Source organism: Astyanax mexicanus, chromosome 11, assembly GCF_023375975.1.
Source record: "Astyanax mexicanus isolate ESR-SI-001 chromosome 11, AstMex3_surface, whole genome shotgun sequence".
In the NCBI taxonomy this organism is placed as follows: Eukaryota; Metazoa; Chordata; class Actinopteri; order Characiformes; family Acestrorhamphidae; genus Astyanax; species Astyanax mexicanus.
Genome location: NC_064418.1, coordinates 12,388,997 through 12,414,533, shown reverse-complemented (window position 1 = coordinate 12,414,533; position 25,537 = coordinate 12,388,997). Strand labels below are relative to the sequence as shown.

Below are 25,537 nucleotides of genomic sequence, written 5' to 3'. Positions count from 1 at the left end.
AGCTACAAGTATTCAATTATTGTTTGGAGATTTTTCAGATTCTATTCCATTCTTCCTCTACAAGCTTCTCTTCTGTGAGATTCATGTGTTATTTTGATGCATTGTTCTTTTAAGGTCTATTCACAGATGTTTGATGGTTCAGTGGAATGGGAGGAAAGTTTTGCTGAAAAAGGGTTTTGACTTCAGTGCAATTTTTATGATTTGTCAGTTATTGTTATATGTCCAGAATTTTAGGCAGCTGGTTAGAGGAGCCTATACCTAGTGATTGTTGGTCATTGTTGAAAACAAGATGTAAGGAGTCTGCGTCCAGAAACCCCAAAAGTGTCTCCTTTTTCCTACCGATCCTCCTCCTCTCCTCCGTGACCCGGAAACTGATTTCGTGACGCCATCTTGCCGCCTGTCCGAATACCGTAGGAGACGAAAGAAGCCGCTTAAAATCCACCTGTAGTAAGCTTCCAACGGAGGTTACATCAGTGTATCCTACTCCGGAAGACTTTTAAGGATTTTCCAATGACATCACTGCATCCACGCCCACAGAGCACGTGAAAATGGGGAAGGCAACGCCCAAATATACGTCATAAACATATTAATTAACTAGGTTCCTTATCTAATTAAACAGCCAGTAAAGCAGTAATATAATTAATAGTTTAGATAAACCGTATGCTCAGTAAAACTATATTTATGACCCTATGTGTATCATGTTATACATATAAAAACATATATTATTTATAATATATGTATATATATGTATAACATATATGCGGCCAAAAATGCGTCTGGGAGTAAACAGGATTTTATTGGAATATCTGAATTTTTAGCTGTGTGTGATAGTAATGTTATGAAACGTGCTGAAAGTGAGCGTTGTGATTGGCTCAGTTCAACGGTAGTCAACATCCTATCTAAAAGGGATCAGCTGTCCCATTTCCCCAATTACAGCTCCTTCCCTCCATTCCTCCTCCTCCTCTCCTCTCCTCGATTCCTCCACCTTCTTCCGGGGTAGGAGTAGGAAAGGAGGAGTAGGAGAGGAGGAGTAGCAAAAGTTTCTGGACGCAGCCATAGTTTTTTGGGGGTTTATGAAAAAATGACCAACAAAAAAATGCACTTTATTCATTGACATGGTCGTTTTACATTATTTCAGTGTAGGCATATGTTTGAATATGCTGGCAAATGTTTGTTTTTATTATTATTATTATTATTATTATTGATAAGTAGGTACAACTTTTGTAACAAAAAAACACTGACTGACCAGATTTCATCAGATTTCCTCACCTTTTTCAATGATAACACACTCAGTGATGAGCCGTCAGACTGAATTCTGTCATTTTTACTGTGTGGCCAGTCGCCTAAGTGATCAGTCTGGTGAGAAAAGAGGCTTAAGCTTGTCTGACCATCCACTGTCCTCACACAGAGAGGGGGGATGGGAGGTGCAAAGGGGGTGGTGCTATTAGTGTTTGGGAACAAATAGGAGGTAAATGACATTATATTGGCAGAGGATTATGAAATCATGGAAATTCATATTAGCAGCTTTAGGAATCATATCAAATTGCTCTTACTCCAGTTCACTGGACATTTTCCTATTTTTCTACTCTGTGAACTGAACTCCTGACCCCTCAGCCCTCCCCTGGACAGTCTGGGATATAGACATAATCTTTTGGGGGAGTAGAGGTGGGGTGGGGAGAGACCCTGAGACCCTCAGATAGAAACGGGATTGTGGATGTGCTGATCTGGTTGTTTACAGAGGACACCCAAACACACTGCTGATCTGCTGTACTAGAGTTCTGGTGAACATCTCGTGGTCATGGAGCCTGTGTATGGGTCCAGGAGCAGAGCCCTAAGCTGTGGCGAATTCTGTCATTCTAATGTAAGTGCACATGTGAATGTGTGTGTGTGTGTGTGTGTGTGTGTGTGTGTGTGTGTGTGTGTGTGTGTGTTTACTGTGTGGTCTATTACACAGACTAGTACAGAATACTCTATGTAAAAATGGACATGTGTATAGTGTGTGAAGGTGTATCATTAACCATGCAAACAAATTTAATGTAACTATGTCAGTGGAACAGATTAGTATATTGCAATGGTTTATCATGCACATTAACATATTGTATTATTGGAAATGGTTGTAAAATAACACAGGCAAAGTGTATATAATAATGTTTTAAACTGATGTAGATTCAGTGTGAAAATGTGTGACAAAGGAAATTGGTGATGAGTAAATGTAGTGTAACCACAGAAATTTGTGTAAATTAGCTATGCAGTGTTTGGAAATGTAAAATGGTAGGACTTTAGGAATATGTACATAATCTTTTTAATCATGGCATCCAGATACTCTAAAAACTATTTGATAAATATAGTATTTAAGAATCCAACAGTATGACAAAAATACTGCCCATGTACACTAGGAGTGGGAATCACAGGGCAAAGTATATGTTTCTTTAGGAGTTTTGAGTTTTTCATATTGAAACTGTGGAGGTACATTTTAAGGTGTTTTGTGGATTTTTAGTTTACTACATCATTTGAAGACACAAACTCTCCTTTACATTATTTTAAAATTTCTTGAGAAATAGGCCAATAGAAATTCTTCAAAATGGCATGAAATAAACTATGTTTACACCGACTTTCATTGACAGTTAAGAAGGTTTAATTTCTCTCTTGTAAAGCTGTTTTGGAAATGAAAGCAATGAAATGTAGGTTCCTTAGAGCAGCTTAAAAGTTTTTTCCACATTTTCAAATTGAAGAACCCCTAAAAGTCCCTTACTAATTAACAGCAATATGTGGAAGGATTGGGGGAGATGGAATAATAGGACAGTGTCTCAAACATCAAACAGCATAGCCATAACCATTTAACCCTCTAATTACTTTCTATAAGGGACTTTTGAGAGACCATAAGCTGATTAGACACCTTGCTAGCTTCACCATCATTTTGTGAGAAGGGGTAATTGCACCGAGCATGGGGAAGAATCATTTTAAATATCGGAAGAGAGAGAGCGCGGTCATGGAGCTTTCTCCACCGTTCAAACACCAATCCGATATTAATTCTGGTTTTAGCACGGACTCTATCATGTGCTTTTTAGGCTTCAGAGCTTGCTTTACTCCTTAATTTCTTTGTTTTTACAAAACTCCTAAATTTCTTTGTTTTGGTAAATGAGCCCTTCTGAAGTCTCCATTGCTCCACCAACTGCTTGTGTTAAGTAAAACTGAGCCGGATCCTCTTTTAAAGGCTGTACATGTGACGTGAGTATGTAAAGATGTGTGACATGGCCAGAAGAACTTCAGCAAAAAGCGACCCGATACCCCAGTTTTTAGTAGAATTAATATATTAGCTTAGCAGGGATGGCTGTATCAGCACACTGGTACCATTAAACCATTCTGACCCTTCTCCACTCAGAAATGCTTCTGCTCACAGTTTAGAAACAAAATAATATGGACTGACACTTTATTAAGGATTGCAGATGATTTAAAGTTAGCTTGGAGTTGGCTATTTCTAATGGAGACCCAGTTTGTCAGCGCATACTAGTAGGAAAGGCTGTGTATGTGTGTGTGTGTGTGTGTGTGTGTGTGTGCTTGTGGTGTGTTTTAAGCTCCACCCACAGACTCAGTACAGTTTTACAGACACTGAAGCCCCTCCCCCAGTTCAGTGAAGGAGCTCTTGTGAGTGGCTCAGCTTCAGTGAAGCTCAGGCTGAGCCCAGAGATGGACATTTACTTTACACAGCATCTTCACATCAGGACTGGTTTATCTACAGGGTGATGAAGCTTTTCAGACAGCATGGTAGCCCTGACCAGAGGGCAGAACTCACGGTACTGTAGAGTGTGTGTGTGTGTGTGTGTGTGTGTGTGTGTGTGTGTGTCCATTACCTCCAATTTAGTTGCATTACTACTGATGTCACTCATCAATTGTTTCTTTTAAATAAAGGATATTCTAAGGAATATGTTCTATTTGTGCTGCGGTAAGATATTTTCATGTTCTGAGAAGGCTTTACAATATGGTTAATTGTATCCATTCATGACAGCATCTGTGAGTTCAGGTTCTGATGCTGGATGGCACAGAATTAATTTTGGATTTACATCCCTATAGGTTTGGCTTTAGGAACAGTAACCATATCTTCATGTGCAGCTTCTTCAGAATGTCCTATTCTATCAGGAATGCTATGGATTATAAAAGCTATGCATGCAGTTGAAATCCCTGTAATAACAAGTACACTTTAGAGAACAGGTGTCTGTATAGTTTTGGACAGATAGTTTTCAACCATAAAGCTTTGCATGGGTTAGGATGCCAGGTGAAGTTTAGATCAATTTGTGCTTTCTCTCTTTTTCTCTCTTTCTGTAGAATGTGAAGCCCTTCTCTCAGCGCAGGCTGTCCGCTCCCTCTCTTCTTCTCAATAAAGCTTTGACAAAGACCAGCCCTGCAAGGTATGATGCCAAGATTGTTCATTATTATGCTCTTATATTCCTTCAACTAGCCAAAGACAAGACCTCTTAACTGTCCCTTAGGAAGTTTTACCTTGATGAGACTCTGGTGGTAGCCATCTACAAACTTCTGACAGAATTAGTTGAATATTTTACCAGAATTGGTAGAGTTCAGTTAATTTAGCTGGTTTCCTATAAGTCCATATACAGTTTTGGAAAAAATAAGAGATCAATTAATTATGATGTTTTTCATTTTTACCAATGGAATTGAATATAATCAAGAGGAAGATGGATGATCACAGCCATTAAATCAAGCTGAACTGCTTGAATTTTTGCACCAGGAGTGGCATAAAGTTATCCAAAAGCAGTGTATAAGACTGGTGGAGGAGAATATGCCAAGATACATGAAAAACAAATATTGATTTCTGAACTTTTAAAACTTTATGAATATGCAAATTTTCTTTGCATCATTTTAGGGCTCCAAGTAGCTCAGCAGACTAAGACATTGTCACTATATGACCCAAGTAAAAATCCAAACCAAATACTTCATAGATGACAGTGACAGGTTTATCTCCAGACCTTGGCCTAGTGTCTACACCTTCCAACATTTGCATGTACAGTACAACTGATTATCATGGAATCTGCAGTTGTTTAGAAATGTAAATCTAGATTTATCCTTCTCAGATCTGCACTGAGCTCCTTGGACTTTCCCATTGTACTGTCAATCTACTGAGTGTTATCAGTCAAAGCTTTTTAATGTGACAAGTTAAAGACATTTAGGAACATCTAGCACCACTGACCCAACATTATATTTTCAGTTAAATTAATTTAAATTCATTGAGTTGTTACTCATTCTGCTTAATAATGACGTATAATTCACGTCTGTGAATGTGTGTGTATGTGGTTTATGTAAACTTCTCTAACAACTGTAAACCACTCTAACTGAAATACATGATTTACAGCATCAGTGAGGATTTTAGCTCCATGTCCATGATCAGCTGGGGGGCCCAAGCAACTGCTCTAGCCTTGCCTTTATATGTGTGTGTGTGAGTGTATGCACATGATGCTTGTGCACCCATCTGTGAGAGAGACACAGACAGTGACTGACTGTGTGTGTCTGCAGACCCCTTTAGAGTGGGATCCAGCTATTGTTGCATTGGCAGATGTAACACAAGAGGTAATTAATCAAAGAAACGATTGATAAAAGGAGACATGTCAGGACACTTGATTAATTTAAAACAAATAAGCGAGTTTTTCGGTTCATTGTGCAAGTATTTACGGCAAAAACACTGACCATGTTGTCTGTATGTATATTTGTTTGTGTGTGTGTGTGTGTTTGTGTGTGTACGTAGCAATGAGTGTGTGTCTGACATTAGTCCCGCCTCCTGTGCCATGATGCAGTCTCTGCTGGGCCCCAGGCGGAAGCTGGTTTGTCATGGCGTGGCGCAGCTGCAGGCAGGGCTTCAGACCCAGGAGCGCTACCTCTTCCTCTTCAGCGACATCTTCATCATCAGCAAGGCTAAGTAAGAAATGGAGGAAAGGAAAATTGAAGGGGGAGGTGTAGTGGTGGAACTTTACTTTACCTTACTGTGCCATATGTTAACCATGTTAACCAAATTTACTAACCTTGGCTTTGAGAAATCTGGGTGGGAAAGAACACCCATCTACCCACCCAGAGAGAGCAAGTCCAATTGCCAATTTCAAAGGCCAGTTGTAAAGTTTCCGGCAGCTGACGGCAAGCTGCATAACTGGGATTCGAACCAGCAATCTCCCGATCATAGTGGCAGCGCCTTAGCCCCCTTTACCACTCTTTACCAGAATTTTTTTAAAACATTTACGTTTTTTAAAGAAATTATTAAGAGAGGTTGTCTAGCTACTTTTGGTTTATGCCACGAATCAACTCTAGCATTAAAAGCACTGTCAGTTCAAGTGAACAACATTGATGATCTGGTTACAGTGGCACGACAGGGTCAGAACATCTTTAAAACATCAGGCAGGTCTTGTGGGGTGTTCCTGCTACAAAGTGTTCAGTACCTACCAAACGTGGATGAAGGAAGAATATGACTTAAACTGTGTGTTGCTTATGTCCAAGATACCACAGGACATCCTCAGACATCTTGTTTATTTCATGCCTCGATGGGTGAGAGCTGTTTTTTGGCACCAGGGGAACCTACACAGTGTATGTTTGGGGTTGTAGTTTAGTTGTACTAAAATTGTTCTTATGTGTTCCTTTCAGATCAAGTTCTCAGGTAAAGCAGAAGGCATGTGTGCGTCTGTGTGACATGTGGACGGCCAGCTGCCTGGAAGATGTGTGTGAGGGCACCACCAGTCCAGACACCAGCTTCGTCATAGGCTGGCCCACATACAACTGTGTGGCTACTTTCAGGTACTTTCGTGCCCACACTCATATGATGGATGGTTTATAATAATATCTAATTTTATTAGAATAATCATAATAATATATAATGTGTTTGTAACTATAAATTACTATGAGGTTCTCCCCCCTTTTCAGAACCGCTTATCAGAAAGAGAGGTGGCTCTCCCTGCTTCAAAGGTAGCTAACAACCACACTACACTATGTGTCCTCCACTCTGCTTATCATACTGCTTGTTGCAACATTGCTGTAAGGGTTTGATTGAAGGTTGTACATCACTACATCACAAATGGCACACAGTTACACTTTCAGCCCATTACTAATAATCTTATTTACTTCTACTTAGTAACCACATAGCAAACACCTAAAATAGCATATCAATTGCCATAGCTTTCATTTGGATCACCTTAAATACCTTAGCAACCTTAGCAACCTGGTACACCATATGACCCACTTTTTGACACAATAGCACTCCACCTAGGACTGTGTAATAACATAACCCCCCCTAGCAAGACCTTTGCAACCACATGGAATGCCGTAGCAACCACCATAGCAAAGACCTGAAACAGTTTAGCACCCTTTGAGCAAAATTTTATCATCTGCCCTAGCAACCACCTAGGAACACTTTTGTGTCCCCATAACACCCACTCAGCAACTGACTATTATACCATAATAACCATCATAACAACCACTTCAAATATCCCATAGCATCCACTTAGCAACACCTTGCCAACTGCGCTGGCACCTAGGGCTGTGTATTGGCAAGGACTTGGTAAAACAATATGTGTCACAATAATTAACTAATAATTAAAAATCTATTGTATTTTTGAAAATGAGTACTGTATTGCAAAACCAAATATTGCAATACTATATCAATATATTAATATATAATTGCACTCCTACTAGCACCCACTTAGCAACTACCAATATAACATCCTAGTATACCATAGCAGTCAAGTTGAACACCTTTGTAAAACCATAGAACCTACTTAGCACCTTAACTAACACCTTGGACAGCATATCCCAGCATCACCTGTCATACCATAGGAATCACATCCTATCACAACAGCCTAGCAACTGATTCAAGTTGGCATTTTGTTTGTGATTGTGATTTGACTGTGTTTTAATTGTGGTGGTAGTGACACCTTAAACTAGCATACTTGTCTGTGTACTTTTAGTGATGGCCTGGAGATAAATATACTTACAACAAATATAGTACTGCAGCAAGCACATCTTTGTTATACTCTCTTTTTCTCTTGTCTCATTTAATTCACATTTTCTCCCTCATTCCAGCCATATACGCGAGGAGAAGGAGCTTGATCACCCGAAGGTCATACCACTGAAGATATACGCTAAGGATACTGGACACTGTGCTCACGTAAGATTAAGATCTTAGATAATTCTGATTACAGTGCACAAACAGTTCAAATATGAGTCTGTTCATTTGCCCTTCTGTTTCTAGGCCAAAGCTCTCTCTGTCAGGAATACAGACTGTACCTCTGATGTTATCAAGGCAGCGCTACAGAGGTTTGGACTACCGGTAAGTGAGAGCAAAAAAGAGTTTTTATCATTTTATCATTTTATTCAAATTCCTGGATATAATGTCTAACAGTAACATTTCAAACATTATCACATGTACAAATGAATCTGCTTACAGGCAAGTCAGGTCACTCTGCAGCATCTTTGCAAATGCCACCAGCCTCTGTGTTTAAATGCGGAGAGACAAAAATACTCTACATCTAAGATATAATTACCATTTTAACAACATTTTTTAAATTACTGATAAAATCTGATAAAAAAAAAACATCATGAACAGTTTGTAGTGGTTGGCTTCTTCATGCAAAAAAAAGCAATTGAAAAAAAATTGTCAGCTTGTTCTGGCTGCTGCACATGTGCAGATCTCCCCATGGAGAGGGGGTTCCCTACTAGCACATTGACCCTCCTCCATCCACAGAATAAGCATAAAGCTAATTGGCTCTTATTGTTATAATATATAGTTATATATATTGTTATATTTTTTACTGAACAGACACTTGGTTAAATGGTAGGGAAACTCACATGGACGTTGTTAGAACTGTTTTAGGAGGCTGTAAACTTTGGATTTTTAGTTGGCACAACTGTCTGTAATTTTCTTTTCTTTGTTTTCTCTGAGTTTTTTCAACTTTCAATTTAGTATATTAAAAGATATGTAATTTACTTTACTCATGTCCACACTCAGGGTAGTTTGAAGGACTTTCAGCTGTGGGTGAACTCCAGTATGGATGAGGCACCCTACCCTCTGATTGGTGAGAAAATTTTACATTTTCCTGTAAACTGTAAGGATGCCATATTTATTATCCAAGCCCACCAAAGAACCAACCACCATATGTCTTAAATTGAAAAATTAAGATGATTCAATAGTGTAAAATCAGTTTTGTTGTATTTATGTTGTATAACATGCTGTATGCATTAAAGATATTTCCATTGTAAATATATATGTTTATAGATCAATCATCTTTCTGAGTGACTTAATTGACTGATATTAATCTGAACAAATGACTATAAACCCTGTAAAAATATGTATTTTTTATATTTCAGTTATATATTCATGCTGAGCAGTCTGTGATGTGAACTTTGGTCATTTTGGAATTTAAACCCTTCAGGTCACGAGTTCCCATACAGTATAAAGATGAGCCACATCCGAGCCCTGCAGCAGAACACTGCGGAGACTCAGCACCAGCACCAGATGGCGGTGTTGTCTGATGATTCACATTGTCAGTTTATCCTCAAGCCTCGTAGGACAGACCACCCCCACAGACTCACAGGTAAGATCACCAAAATATGATCTCAGAATTTCAGTGTGGTTAAACTAGAGCCTGGATTTTTATACTACTACTATAGCATCAGTCTGTGTTATTAATCATATAAAAATACATGTATTAATATAAAATAATATTGTTTCAGTACCTGAAATACCACAATAACTACCCTAATAATGGCATCGCAAATAAAAAGTACACTTAAGAAAGTGGCTATAAATCCAAAGCAACTCTCATAGCAACCACTCAAAGGACTTTAGCTGGTCACCACCTGAAATACATAGCAGTCGCCTAGGAACAAGTAACACTTTAGCACCTATTTAGTAACCCCATAACATTTATCTATTATCCCACAACAATAGAACCATAGCAACCACCTTAACCACCATAGCGACCACCTGGGACACCATAGGAACCACTTCAAAAATCAATGCAGCCACCTTACAAAAACAGCTTCATCCTAGCAATAGCCTAGAAACTGGCTAAAAGTCAAAACCACTTAAGCTGTAATTCTGCATTCTTTTAGGAAATATACTTTTGACATATTTGCAGTATATTGTCATATACTGTTGCAGGATAATATCACTATCACTGTGATATTTTACACTACCTGTCTGTCTGTTACCATGTGGGTAACACAGACCTTTTCCTGAACCAGTTTCCTTTTCCTGTTCTCCAGTTTCCAAAAAAATGGGGATGTTCTTTTGACTGGTCCCGTATATACAATAGCAAATAATTAATTCAGACTTTTGCATGGTAATATGCCATTCCCACATCTCCTTGCTTCTCTCTCTCTCTCTCTCTCTCTCTCTCTCTCAGAAGAGCAGAGGAGTAGGAGGAAGGTGCTGTTGCTGACCTGGCCCTTTAGACGGAGCTCCACAGTAGAACTGGACGGCCCATTTCAATCCTCCTTTTCTCCTGACTCTGCCCCGGGTCAGCTGTTTGGAAAACCACTGAGTGAAATAACTGCAGGCCACACCCTTCCTACACCCATTAAGGTATATTGTTTTGTATATTCATTTATTACTTTGATACATATTGTTTAAGGAATTCTTTTTTTTTGTTATTCTCTTTTTGTTTTATACTTATGTCCATATTTTATGCCTATAACGCTCCTTCCATATCTGTAGCCTTAATACACTATATGAACAAAAGTATTGAGACACCGACACAGACAGAAAAATAATTAATTTAAAATAAAGGACTGTTTTTTTTACACAGGACATGCTGATATGTTTATGTAATGAGGGGGCGGCGACCTGTGGAATATTCCGACGCTCTGCTGGGGTAAAGGCCTGCAGGGAGCTGAGAAGGAAGCTTGACTCTGGTAATCCTGACATGAGCCAGGAGTCTGCATTGGTGATTGCTGCTGTTTTTAAGGTTTGTAGAATATCTGTACTTTGTATTGTATTTTACACTTGACCTAAGATCATGTCCCTTGACTTTTGCCAAGCTAAATAACTCTGCACTGACCTGGGGAATATGTGTGTGGGATGTTTTGCATTGAATGTGGATGTAAGTGATTCTGTATACACAGACATTTCTAGCCAGAGACCTCCCGTTATGACCATACCACCGAATAACCTATATACTGTGGGTGGTAATGGCTTCAATGACAGATTCCGTGCACACACAAAAAAAACTGTGGATTGAGAAATGTTAAATACCTGCTCAACTTCAGAAATGGAATATCCAATCCACATAACACCCACTGCCAGTTTTTAATGTCACTCACAAGGTAACACCTTAATAATTATACAGTTGTGGGCATTCCAAGGCATCCCCTAAGGTAACAATTGATGAATTATCAATTTGCATTCTGCTGTCCCATGACTTTTGGCTTGTCAGTGTGGTTACCTGTGTTTTTAAAAACAGTTGTGATAAGTATAAAAGCAATAACATAGGTTATTTAGTGATCATATGATGTGTTTTACCCTGAAAAAAAAAAAATGATAACTAAATTTTTTTAACCAATAAGGAGTTTACTAACCAATTTTTCTTAATTTATTAAATTGTATTAATTGTAATTGTAAAAAGATAATTGTAATTTATTTACAGAAAATGTCATGGTTGGAGACATCTTATTACTTGCTTATTAAAGTTACAAACAGAAAATGTATGATAAAATGTTGTCATATTGCCCACCTCTAACCTGAACTATTATACACCATGTAGATCCCATGTAGGTTTATATAGGCAACCTGCGCACCTGGTTCCACCCCATCACTTTAATTCAATGAAAGTTGAGTAAACTCAAAAGATTGCAAATTTTCACTCAAGTACTTAAGTGTGGGTATGTTTACTAGGAGTTCCTGCGGAACATTTCAGGCAGTGTTCTGTGTGAACATCTGTATGACCAGTGGCTTAAAGCAGTGGAGAGCCCTGTGAAGAGAGGAAACGTGCAGGACGAGGAGAGAGAAACACAAAAGGGCAGAGTACAGGAAATGCAAAGGTGAGCCCCCAAAATATATAAAAACACTATTTAAATGGCAAAAAATGATATTACATTTAACATGTTGCTGATTTTACAACTGACCCTCCCAAGGAACAATTAGTAACACCATAGCAGCCATCTAATATGACATAGTAAATATCTAGGAACAAGTTAGTAACAGCATAGCATCTATATAACAACAAGTTGTCTGAATCTGGCACTGCGTGTCCAGACGTATGCAGAAATGCCTTCTAAACTATAATCTCCATACACAAGTACTGGACAGTCAGTTAGACAATAAAGACCATATATCCAAACATATGTAAACATCCTTCCAAATACAACTTCTGTATTTTAAGGTGTATAATCGCGATAGAAAATCTCAGAACAATAAGACAGCACACTCTGGAGTTCCACTGTGAAAGAGAACTGAGTTTTCCAGAGTGACTGAGTCTCATCCAGTAGCTTTGGAATGAGTTCAGTATTCAGGATCTGACTTCACTGATGTGTATGTATGCAGTCAGACCTTCCTGGCAATGTTCCAACATCTACACTCTGTAAAACAAGTGGTCAAAGACCCCCTTTTCAGTACTATATTGTAGAATGTAGAGTAAAGCCTTCTCAGAGCAAGTGATAAGCAGATATCCACTAATTTTGAACCCACAGTGATCAGTATGTTTTATACTTTACTGTGCTCAGGCTGGTCCAGCTGCTACCTGAGGAGAACCGGCTGTTGCTGAAACACACAATAGCGATGCTCCACTGCGTCCAGAATCACTCTGATGTCAACCAGATGAACTCCTCTAACCTGGCTGTGTGTATAGCCCCGAGTCTGCTGTGGAGTAACTCTTCACTCACTCAGCGAGAGGACACCAAGAAGGTATTGTAGCTAACATTTAAACAAAGGATTAATAATTACAATACAATTAAATATAACAAATAACAAATTATGCTTTTGTCTCTCTTTCTCGTATCTGTATCATATCATTGATCACTACATACAGTCATTTCTGTATGTTTATTTTCCTATCTGTTTCTCTAATGATGAAAATAACGGTAGACTCTCTCTGCCCTGTTCCTCTATTTGTTTCTCTATTAGTTTACAGGATGTTAGATTCTATCTGTTTCTTTATTGTTTTAATGGATGTAGACTCCTGTTTTTGTATTTGTTTAAAAGATGGTAGACTCTCTCTCTCTGTTTTTCTATTTATATAAAGGACTGTAGACTCTGTTTACCCACATTTATGAAAGTTTTATGTGTAACACCTAAAAACTGGCGCCTATAATGAGTACATTTTGATTCAGGCGGTTTTCAATTGTCTGTGATTCTAACAAATGTGTAGTATAGAACCCATAGACTTGATAGAGAAATGCTCTAGTATAATATTCCTTAGCCTCTGAATCTCCTGCAGGTTTGTGACCTTGTTTGCTTTTTGATTGACAACTGCCACTCTGTGTTTGGGGAGGACATCACAGCCCTTACAGAGCTTTCTCTTGACAGCGGAGGAACCTTCAACTCTGGTAACTAAAATAATTAAGTTAATCTGGTAACTGATAATAACAGTTATTTCAGAAATTCACAACACTGCCACAGAAATCAGAAAATGGCCTGGCAAATAATTCCTGAAACAAAGGCAAAGTAAAGAGATTAATGTACAGAAATCCTAATCAGTAAAATAAAGAGTTTAAAGAGTGAAGTTATGTGAAAATGAATAGGCCCAAAATATCTACTCTACAACTGTCTGCTGTGACATGGCGGACATAGTAAATAGTAATAAGAATAAAAAGATTATTAGGCACTATTAGAACAAGGGAAATGTGTAAGAGGTTAAGCTCAGAGAAATGAATAGTAAACGTGACAAAGTGTAAAAGTATAATTTATCTTTGATCACACTATTATTATATTATTAAATTTCTCTCTCGTCCTTTCTAGCAGGGTCTTTGAGGCACATGTCGGACTCCTGCTATGACAGTTTGGAGAACGAGCTAAATGCTGAACTGGAGGACATCTCCTCAACCCAACGCATTAAAGGCAACACGCTTAGCAGGGATTCGCTCATTTCTCTGAGTGACTGCGACCTTGATCAATCGGAACCTGATGCAAAACTTGACCCCCTGCCACTCGCTCGAATTAGGACGTTTACGCCTGCTGTGCGCCAGCCTCGTCCTCATAAATCACGATCTAAATCAAGTTCTGAGCCAGCCTTGGTGGGCAATGCCTTCTCTAGTCTAGGTAGGGGACATGAGGCTCGCAAGGCGAGTCTTGATAGCAGCATCCTGCGAGATGAGCTAAAAGATGAGTTTGATCAAGAGGACGTGTTCCTTGATAACGGCTTTCGAAACCTGCAAATGGACTACAGAGGGGTTAGAGTCAGCAACCACAGACAACAAAATCAGCCTCAGATGAGACTGGATCCCACTGGCTCCAGTTTGTCATCCTCAGTGACTTCTTCCTCATCCATAAGCTCAATGGACAGCTCTTTGGACAGTGTTTTCTCACAAAGTATTGATTTCAGTGGTCCCTATTCAGATCTCCTTGCCTCCACCCAGGCTTTTTCACCTAAGAGGCAGTCTAATGGCCTTTTGCAGAAGAATCTCCAGAGTATAGCACAAGAAAACCTGTCAAAAGGGAACCAGCGTTTGTCGCAAGAGCCAGACATCAATTCCACAAGTGGTGGCTTTTGTGTCAAGCACCTTTCTTGCAGGGCCAGCAAACCTCCATCTTACCAGGAGGCTTTAAAGTCACTCAACAGGAGCCCTCCAACACAAATATCCACAAATAGCCGCACAAACACCAACCAATTATTACCAACACAAACCTACTTGCATGCATCATCCATCCTGCCCCTACATGGGGGTAAAGACCTTTTTTACAGAGGTCCAACGATGGAACCTCAGAATCCCTCAAATCTTCAAACTGTGAGCACTAACCCCTTCGAGATGGCTATACACTCAAGCAATGGCACTCCAAATCTAGACCCCCAGACAGCCAGTGAGGTCCCACCACCACAAAGTGTGTTTTTTGGACAGAGCTGCAGACTGATGATGCAAATATCCAGGCCTCTATTTCAGGCAACAAAACCTGGTCCTTCTGTCTCTCTGTCTGAGAGGACAAATGGACAGGGTTCTTATTTCTCTCCCAGAGACAATTTCCAGAACTGCTTTCTGAAGGCAGCCTCTAACAGACTGAGTGCGGTCAGGAGGTTGGAGGAGCACACCAGTGGACCTTATAGTGGTAAATGGTGTGAGGACCAGAAACTTAGGCTCCACCCAGAGGAGTCGTATGTGTGAAGACATTGGAACAACACTGGGAATGGATGTTTTTGACTCCTTTATGTTCTTAAATCATGCAAATCATTTAAATGTAACGTATATTATGGTTATTTTGTTGGTTTGGAAGCATGCTATCAGCAGTATGATGATTTGGAGGAGAATGAAGAGAGGGCATAGAACCCAAAGGTGATTTTGGGTTGGAAAGGAGATAGGATGGGGGAAATGGTGGCAAACACTTGACGTGATCATGTGAAAGAGGTAGAAATTGTATTTTTAAAACGTTAGATTGATAGGAGGGGCTTAAGGCATGTTCCCACTAATATTTTTTTTTATATTTTATAACACCACCTATAAAAATAAAAACACAGAACATTTAACCTAATATTAGTGTAGTGAGTCTGGTTCAAGAATTTATCTCCACAACTCATCCCAGAAGTATTCCACAACTCAAAGCTGGGGCTTTACGTTCATCTAGCCCACACCTGGCATTGAGTCAATAGTTTCATGTACATTATATTCGTTTCAGAAACCCCTGTTCTATTAAAAGTGTTGTAAAAGTGACACAGGTGTGTCAGTAATGGGGGCAACTTTATGTAGGTCAATGCATTCTTTAAAATGTGTGCCCACAAACAGTTGGATATTTAGAGAATATCTTATTGCTTTTCTATATCATTGCATAATTTATCATTTTCTGACCATGAAAACCAATTGTTTTGTAATTTAACCCAAAATGCTCGTTGCTAACTTACACCCCACCAACAATCTATTTTCAGGCCTTGCGTCTGCATTGTTTAAATAGCAGCAGTGCTTGTGAATATATCTACACTGATGGGTGTGGTGGTCTGGAAGTGAGGTGTGTTCAGGTAAATTTGTGCTGTATTGCAGTGTATCTTGGCCACAGAAAACACCGGTGTGCCATTGACTGAAAACAACCTAGACAGACGTCAACACTCAGACATTCATTTCTATTTTGGCAGTGAATTGTCGACATAGGATCATGCCTAATGCACTTACACCCGCTCATTACAAACACATGGACACCGCGCCATTGAAATAGCAACATGCCAATTTCAGAATGCAACTGTGACACACTGATTGGTTTATTTCATGTAACGCCCAAAACACACCCATGATTGATTAAGAGAATTCGTATATGCCCTTTGCCCCAATGTACCTTGTGTGAGTGTATTTATGTATTTTTTTTACCTAACAAATGGATTTTATTAAAATTATAAATGGTAACAGTAAACTTTATTGTAATAATATTAAAAATGTTGTTTCCTTGTCATTTTTTTTATTATTTCTGAGGTTTTTTTATATGTGTACACTGGTCAGCCAAATATTTCAAGAGGTGCAGCATGTATATACAGCCAATTTTTAAAGCTGATGTGTTGAAAGTGGGAAAAATGCAAGCATTAAGCATAAGAATCATAGACACTTGACATACGACAAGAATCTGTGACGGCTAGATAACTGAGTAAAAATCATCAGGCAGGTCTTTGGGATGTTCCTAGTACACAGTGGTCAATACCTACCAAAAGTGCACCATGGAAAGACAGCCGGTGAACTACTGACAGGGTCACAGACACTCAAAGCTCACTGATGCTCATGAAGGTTCCACCTTTTAATTTTTGGGACTTACAATAAATAATTGGTGGCTAATGTTTTGGTGCCACATATCACAGAACACCATCAGATGTCTTGTGAATGTCATGCTTTTACTGGCCAGAGTTTTTATTATAGCTTTTATTATTAGCTTTACTGAGCTTTCATCAATGTTATAATCCATAACCAAGACATGAAAAGGTTGTAGTATCACAATGCAAACATTCAGAATTTATTTAATTTCATGCAATTACCTTTATTTAATTAGAATCAGACTTAATTACATTACACTGCACTGTATTGTACTTCACAGAACAAATGTAAGTTTTGCAACACTATGAACCCTTTTAACATGTTTTACATTTTATGCAGCAACTTACATCCCAGAGCGTAACCTTAACCTTCCACTAAATTCAAATCCCCTTAGAAAGCGTCATACAAAACACATAAGCGGACTCTCTCAGTCTTCAGAGGAATGCAGAAGAAGTTGGCTTTATGGGTGGTCTTTTAGAGATAAACTGTATACAATGGGCAGCAGAGACTCAAAAGGCAGAAACAGTAGGTGTCTTCTATCACAGACTGGGCTTCAGGAAGCTGAGTCCTTGTCGCTGGTCTTCCTAGCGTCAGACACAGCCTCAGGTACACGGACAACCATCCCGTCCAGATCTTTAGTCACACACACCTGACATCCCAGCCGAGACCTAAAAACACAGACCAGAGCAGAGAACAGACAGCTGTCACTCGCGCACATTCATTGGAATATTATCACTACGCCCACAAAGTTATATAAAGAAAAAAATTAATGGTTATCTCTTACGTGTCCGTCAGGCCATAGGCCAGGTCCAGCATGTCCATTTCTTCATCAGCTACTGTGGTTTCATTTAGGAGCTTGTTGTAGATCTTCTCTTCAAAAATAAGGTGACATGTAGAGCAGGCTAACGTTCCTTCACATGCACCTGAGAACACGAATCATAAACACATATACTGTACAAACAACTTGTTAGGACCAGTAATCACACAGTATAGCTTGTATTAATGTATTTTATGTCCATATATAAGTATCTATACAGTCAAGTCACAATATTATCATCACATTGTTTCTACAATTACTGTCCTATTTACATTTACAATTACAGCTCCATCTGACCAAATACAAACACTTCAGTATTTTATAATTACAAACTGTAGTCCATGCAGCATTTAATTACTGCAGGTTTTGCAGTACGGATGGAGTGTTGATACATTAATTAGCATTATACACATTTTAATTGGCAATAAAGATATTGGGATATGGCTGGCCATAGCATATTAGACTAGTTATCATTGTAGATGACCTCCTGCCACTTAATGGTTCTATCAAGATCAATGGTTTGTTGAAGGCCTGGCGTCATTGTCCAGTGTTCAATTTCATACTATGCCATACTATCTCCTTTGGTCTTCAACAGTGGCCTTGCCTTTTTCTGAACACACACTTTGGTGAGCTATTTCAACAGGACAATGCTCTTTCACATACTGCTGCCATCTTAAGGGCTTGCCTTGAAAAAACAGATTCTATGGCATAACCAGATGCACCACCATACCTATCCCCAATTTAAAATATGTGGGATGCTTTTCGACACAATGTTAAGGCTTTTGTTAATATTGTTGACAAATATCAACAGCTAAACAAGTTATTAATTTCTATTATAGCTTACCAAATCCTTCAAAGTCTAAATTCTGGTCGACAACAATGTTAAGTAGTGAAACTCCTGTTATAGTGTTGACCGAGATTCTCTTTCCGTCCCGATCTATGAAGTGAACTGTTACCCTTTCCTCTGTCCTGAAAAAAAAAAAAAAGAATAAAGAGAAATGAGTGTTAAAGGAACTAATGCGTTTTTATGTCATGAGTTTGTTAAGGCCAAACTTTTTTTGACTACCTAACTGCATATAAGTTCCTCCATAGTTTAACATTTTTAATATTAATCTACAATGTAGTAAATAATAATAATAAAGAACAAATACACTGCCTGGCCAAAAAAAAGCATTGATGATGGTAGAGTCTGACCTCTACACAAAGTGTTCTCCAGCACGTCCCAAAAATTCTCAATGAGGTTAAGTTCTGGACTCTGTGGTGAACTATCAATCCATGTGTAAAAATTATGATCTCATGCATCTCATTCTTTGAGCACATACTGTTGCTGAACCTAGACCTGACCAACTGCAGCAACCCCAGATCATTTGTTTAGTTAAATCCAGGTGGTGACTATTTTTTTGGCAAGGCAAAGTATTAATGACAATGTGTATCCAAACTCTTGACTTGTACTGGATATGCACCTATTCAGCCTACAGCTGTTTAGCTCCAGTTTTAAAAAGTGTTGGAGCAACTCTACTCTGCTCTACTTACTCACATGATTAAACAGCACTATTTACGCTATTATTGTCAGACTCTTTTTTTTATTTGGTAAGCTGTCCACTGTTTAAACAGGAGTAAATGATCTTCTTATCTGTTGAAAAAATGTTTAAAATTAAAATAACACACATGTCACCAGCACATAGTTTGTGTGTCTGATTTAAATGTAAACTATTCTATTTCGTTTTACATAACTCTCTCATCCCCTCCTGGGAACTCTCCACAATTTCATTTACATATTTGCAATAAATTTATTTAATTATTCAGTAATCAAAAATATTTTTTATATCATAATACCTTTTTATATCATTACCCCTCGCACACATGGGTCATATTCATTTTCTATGTTAATTTATGTATGGCTGTGCTTTTGTTTAGCACAAATCTTCATTTTTATTTTCTTTGTATTTCTACATAAAGTTTACATACATGAATCAGACATGACCCACTTTTACCATTTCACAGATCAGCATCAACGGGTTAATCCCACAAAAGGGATCCAGTTCTTCAAACTCAAATCAGAAACCTATGGGTCAGTTCACCAGAAAGAGATGAAGCCTAGTCCTAGACTTTACAGTATTTCCCTTTTAATGGAAAATCTCAATTGAGAATGCTGTGTAGTCCAAGGATAGGTTTTATCCCTGTTTGGGAAACTGTGTCCTAACTCCTAAAGCCTAGTCAAAGTCCTGTCCAAGCACCATATTGTGGCAGGATCTGAAATGCTTAGTTCAAACTTAAAGACCTAAAAGCAATTGTGGTATATTTGTTCCTTCAATGTCCCTTTAATATACAACCCCAAATAATTTAAGTTAAGAAGGTATGAAAAATGCATACAAAAAAATGTAATGTATTTAATGTTTACTTTGACATTTATTTGATTGCCGGCAGTAATCATTTAGTTTATTAATATACATCAATTTCTGCATTTCATCGTTGTAACACTTTTCAAAAAGTTTTAAAAACTTTGCACAATGTAAAATTCATGCAAATATTTTGGATATCCTACATCTACAAACATAAGATCAATCTTCAATCTAAATCTCCAAAAGATTCAGATAATCTGGGCTGATTTTTTGGCCCACTAATGTAAACTTATGTAAAACTCTGTATGGGCCCAGGAATACTTCTAGAAATGATGGTCTGTGAACACAGTTTACTGTGTAGTTCACAAATACAGGTTAAAGCTGTCTACAGTTACATATGAGTATCTAAGAATGTAAGTGTATTCAGGCACAAAACACAAACTGAAAAGTTACCTTCTTAAACCCTATTCACATATGTGCAGTAAATAACACTCCTGACATTGTATTAAAACAAAACATTTGTGTCCTTTTCACCACCTGCTGTGTGCGTGTGTGCTATACTGAGAACTGGGCCATAAGCTGCAGTAAGAACCTTATCCTAATCCAACTTTCTCATTTTGAAAAGAAACGTTCTTTCGGAGAAAAGAGAGAATAGACTCTTTGTTTTACTGATTCCATGTAGAATATGTTTATTCAATTAGCTTTGTTTTCTTTCATGTATCATTTTAGTTCTAAATGCTTTTCTTGGGTTAAATTGTATCTTGGTGTGTTTTACTTTTATAGGTTACTCAGTCTTTAAAGCAACAGTCCTTAATATTTTTGTTTTTTATACTGAAAGTAGCAGTGTTCCAGAGTAGTATAAAAGAAAACAATGAGACCTGTACATATGTACATATGGTTTAGCTGGGACTTGGGGTGACAAAGAACACAATGGTATTTAAACATATCTGTGGGATAATATTTAATTCTATGTTTTGTCAAAATTCTGAAATTTGCACAAATCGAGCAGGCTGAAAAGTACTTTTAAAATGTGCATCCTTTCAGTGCAGAAGAATCTGGTGATTTTATCAAGGAATTTGTTGCACTCACTTTTATCTTACCAGCTCTGTTTAGTTCTAATTCTTCAATTATTTGATTTAACATAGCATGAAAGAGCAGATGAAGACAGAAAAGTTTATTGCTCTGGTATCACTGTGTTCACAGTAGCTGAGCATGACAGTTGCTCAGATAACCAGCAAAAGCTGTTATGGCCAGAAAAAGATCCTGGCACCTACCAGACCACTGTTTTTAGAATTAATTAGGGCTGTCAACATTAAAGCATTAACCCACGCGGAAATTTGAAATCAGTAACATGTTATAACACGCCATAATTTGCCCCGACCCTGTGCTGCTGGTCAATCTGGCACTCGTAGACCTGCAGTAGATAATGAGATTAGAAAATATCTTATTCAAATGTTTTTTTTTTTTTTTTTTCGGGCATGCTCTTTATGACTTTATGTTACTTAACTTGTGACCTAATTAATCAGTGGGTTTCATCAGTGTATTCAAACAATCCCCAACATTTTCACTTTTAAATGAACTGAGTTAACATTACAATACATCTGATTGTTTATCAGTGAAGATTAAAAAATTAAAACATTAAAATGGAAGGAAATCGGGATAAATTGGTCATGCCAACAGTCACGAGATAACTGTAAACAAATCGATAATGAAATAATGAAATGTTTCCTTAAAGGATGGATTGAGAATGCATGCACTTGAATATGCTGTGAGGTGTTATTCTGTAAGCGAGGTTAAACATTGGACAGTATGCTCATGTCAATGTGAAGTGAGTGAGGCCTGACAGTGGGTGCGAGATGGATGGGACATTTCATTTCTAAAGTTGTGTGAGAACATTCCTCCATCCACATCCACAGTGCCATGTGTGTACCAGAAAGATGTTATAGAAGTCATTAATTACCACCCAGAGTGGACAGTGCTATGACTGGTGGCGTCTGGCTAGAATGGGATATAGCAAAAGTCATGGTATATTAAACTAGTATCATTTTGGCATGTCAGTGTGTTATAGACAAATGGGAAATTATATTTTTAATCATTTTTTAATCATTTTACCCATTTTGACCCCAATCTCCTGCCATAATTCACTCTTGTTACAAAGCCTGGTGATGTAATGGCATTTTTAATGTTTTTAGCAGCATCACCACTTTTGAGTACTTGAACAAAACTCACAAAGGAGAATCTATTTTCTATAAGCTAAAAATATACAACTAAAGAAACACTTTTGAACATCCTACTGTGATTATCTTTTATCATTTAAATATACATTACTAAAAGTTTTAAGGTTAAGAAGGAAAAACGTGAATGATCATAGTAGATGTGTGAATAAACATTTAATTCTATTTAATCGACTGACAGCACTTTAAAAAACACAAACAACAACATAAGTTACAGCAACTCAACAGCTCTGCTAGTGTACAGTTCTGCAGTTTTTTTGACAGCTTTTGCAGTTCGTTTTAAAATGCTGTCATTCACATGCTTAAATAAGTTAAATTACAGTATTTTTAATGACGTTTTTGTAGTAAATGTATTTTCCTAAACTAAAAAAATATTGTAGTATATACTATAACTATAACAATACACCTTACTTTATTTAGCCTTTTTAAAAATATTTTCTGTAAACTAAACAGCCATTACTGGAAGCAGTAAATTTAGTCATTAATGTCCTTCTGCACATTAGTTCTTCTGCATCAGTATAATGACAATATATTTGAATTGAACTGAATTTCACAGCACTGTTCACTGTTCACTAAACTATAAGCATCAACTTTACTGTAAAAAAACAACAACAACAACAAGGGAAGCATTTACACATTCACAAACTGTTGGTTTGGTGGTGCAGTAAAAAAATAGCACAATGTTCACTGTAGAAATGTACAGTTATTACACTCATTACTGCACTTTTGGGTAAATCTGCCACCAGTAAGTGTGACTTTAAAGTTTACAGTAAAGTTTTTTGCAGTCAGGCCCAGAGTAGATCAGTGTGTGTGTGTGTTTGTGTGTGTGTGTGTGTGTCGCGCATACCTGAGTGCTCGGCCTGAGCTCACTCCTCTAGCGTTGCTGAAGACACAGCCAGGCCGTCCAAGGTGCGCACACGTCACCCGGGCAGCATTTAGACCCAGCAGGAGAAGCCTGGAGGAAAGTGCAGACACAGCCATGGCAGACACACACCTCGCTGGACACACACCCCACTGTACTGGAGACAACCACACAGAAAAGAGCTGTGAGAGTAGGAGGGTAGTGAATTTCTCTGCCCTCTTTACATGGAGGAGATTTATTATGCACCTCCTTCTGCTCCTCCTCATCACATGCCAGTCTTACAGACTAATGCTTGCTCTCTCTCTCTCTCTCTCTCTCTCTCTCTCTCTCTCTCTCTCTCTCTTTTTCTCTCGCTCTTATTTTCCTTCAAACATGTACAACCACCACCATGTTTTACAGATGGGATAAGATTTGTTTTAATATCGTTGATGAAATAAATCATATATATCTCACTGGAACCTCATATGACCAAACTGAAGCAACTGAATCAGAGACAGAAATGAGTAAGAGAGAGATTGATAGTGTGAAAGAAATAAAGGGAAAGTGAGAAAATTAGTAAGAGATGTGGGAAGAAAGAGGTAATGAGTGAGAAGCAGCAAGTATATGTGAAAAGAAGCCAATAACATAAGTGTGTGAGAGAAATAATGAGTGTGGGAGAATATCTTTTTGGTTTAAACATTAAGTTTCATATTTAAAGAAAAAAAATAATTTCATGACAAACTGCACAGTTATTATATATTTGACAGCTGCCCAAATAAAATTGCAACTTCAGCTTCAGAACGAAAACAACTCTTAGTCCTGAATGAGAAATGGTGAGTTCATATTGAAACTACTGTCTTTAGTAAACAAATGCTATTATTTTGGCAGATTTGGGCACAATGTGGAATTTTATTGAGATTATGAAGATCTTAAGAGACATGTTTGGCCGGTAGAAGACACATACTAAATGTTTTCTTTTTTTTTGCTTTAACTCAAAGCAAAATGTTGACTCAGTTTTCAGTGTAGGAGAGATAATTAAAGAAAGAGATCAGATTTGTTTTCTCTGGTTATGGCATAAACACAATTTCTACAAAGGTCTCTTTAAATGATGCTGTAGAAGAACCACTTTTGTTTCGTAGGAAAAGAGGATGGAAAGATTCTGTACCAATAACAATACCATATTCTCCACACATACAACCTAATGACAGTGTTCATAAATGGTTGCCAATATGTTGTAAGAATGTTTATAGATCCTAATTTTTCTTCAGTCATGTGAGGAAGTAGGCCACATGCAGATTACGAGGCTGAAGTGGTTCAGTAGGTTACAGCCCCATGCCAGGCAGTGCAACCTGAGAGTTTTACCGAAGGTTTCAGGCACCAGGAATGTTAACCCACTTCCAGGGGACTCCAGGCTTGATACAGTTCAGCACTTTGGTCCTTGGACTGGTTCCCGACTTCCCTGGGTCCCTGAGAAAGATTTAAATAAAGGGCCCTCCTATCTGAACTCTGTGAGCCGAAATGTGACAATTTTCGACAGCTGATACAGGAGCTACAATGTGGTTAAAATGATATACATCTATACGCTGTCTCTAGACGACGGCAGACTGTGTATAGTCTGTGTGTATCTTTTTACAGTCTCTAAACTAATTCTATAATAGCTGCAGCTCTTAAGGTGGAACAGAAGAAAAAAATTTAGCTTTCAGTAATGTGTCAACTTAAATAGTGCAACAATTTCATCCTGCTTTATTGCTAAAGGTGAAAAGGTCAGTGTGTTAGCGTGATTGCGAATATAGCATCATGGTTTAAGGTGGAATTGGTGTGCCGGTAGGTGGAACTAAAGTGATTGCGCAAATATAGCAGCGGGATTAGGTTGGGACTAGTTTGATTGTGTAAATATAAGAGCAGAGTTAAGGTGTAACTAGTGTGAATATGTAGATATAACGGCAGAATTAAGTTGGAACTAGTTTAATTGTGTGAATATAGCGGCATAATTAAGGTGAAACTAGTTTGATTGTGTAAATATAATAGCAGCGCTAAGGTGGAACACATAGATAAAAGGGTTTTAAATACTTCTGCAGAGAGCGAAGTAAAGTATAGATAATCAAAATGTCTACTTAATTAAGATAACAAAGCATTTGTATTTAGTTGCTTGACACATCTTAACATAAAAGCTGTCTTCAGACCAGGAGTTCAGATTGTAAATTTAAGAATTCATGTTGTGTATGTAAACTTCATACTGAAGGTTATGTCGCCCCCTAGTGATGTACTCTGCTAATGTCAACTACAGACTGTACCCTAATGGTGACTGACGTCTCTGTATTAAACACTCTACACACTAAGAAAAGTAAGTACAAGAGTACAAAGCTTGTCGCTGGGGCTGTAC

General features: G+C 38.1%; 2 protein-coding genes across 4 annotated transcripts; one reads left to right on the top strand and one right to left on the bottom strand.

Moving 5' to 3' along the window:
* Positions 1-1,537: 1,537 nt before the first annotated feature.
* Positions 1,538-16,554, top strand: arhgap20 (Rho GTPase activating protein 20). Of its 3 annotated transcripts, none has more exons than XM_049485306.1 (15): positions 1,538-1,861; positions 4,324-4,406; positions 5,756-5,926; positions 6,640-6,789; positions 6,916-6,957; positions 8,071-8,155; positions 8,240-8,317; positions 8,996-9,062; positions 9,420-9,581; positions 10,395-10,573; positions 10,797-10,955; positions 11,882-12,027; positions 12,709-12,889; positions 13,422-13,530; positions 13,946-16,554. In XM_049485306.1, the coding sequence occupies exons 1-15, from the start codon at positions 1,799-1,801 to the stop codon at positions 15,298-15,300; spliced, it is 3,030 nt and encodes a 1,009-aa protein (XP_049341263.1). In that variant the 5' UTR covers positions 1,538-1,798; the 3' UTR covers positions 15,301-16,554. The 3 variants fall into 3 exon arrangements, with proteins under 3 accessions (XP_049341263.1, XP_049341262.1, XP_022536201.2); XM_049485305.1 differs by having other exon boundaries at positions 1,539-1,861; positions 13,943-16,554; XM_022680480.2 differs by lacking the exon at positions 1,538-1,861 and adding an exon at positions 3,578-3,794 and having other exon boundaries at positions 13,943-16,554.
* A 564-nt stretch (positions 16,555-17,118) lies between these two features.
* fdx1 (ferredoxin 1) lies at positions 17,119-23,432 on the bottom strand. The gene is made up of 4 exons (XM_022680481.2): positions 23,161-23,432; positions 18,582-18,706; positions 17,705-17,843; positions 17,119-17,588 (listed from the first exon to the last, which is right to left on the bottom strand). The coding sequence occupies exons 1-4, from the start codon at positions 23,292-23,294 to the stop codon at positions 17,474-17,476; spliced, it is 513 nt and encodes a 170-aa protein (XP_022536202.2). The 5' UTR covers positions 23,295-23,432; the 3' UTR covers positions 17,119-17,473.
* Between the last annotated feature and the right edge of the window lie 2,105 nt (positions 23,433-25,537).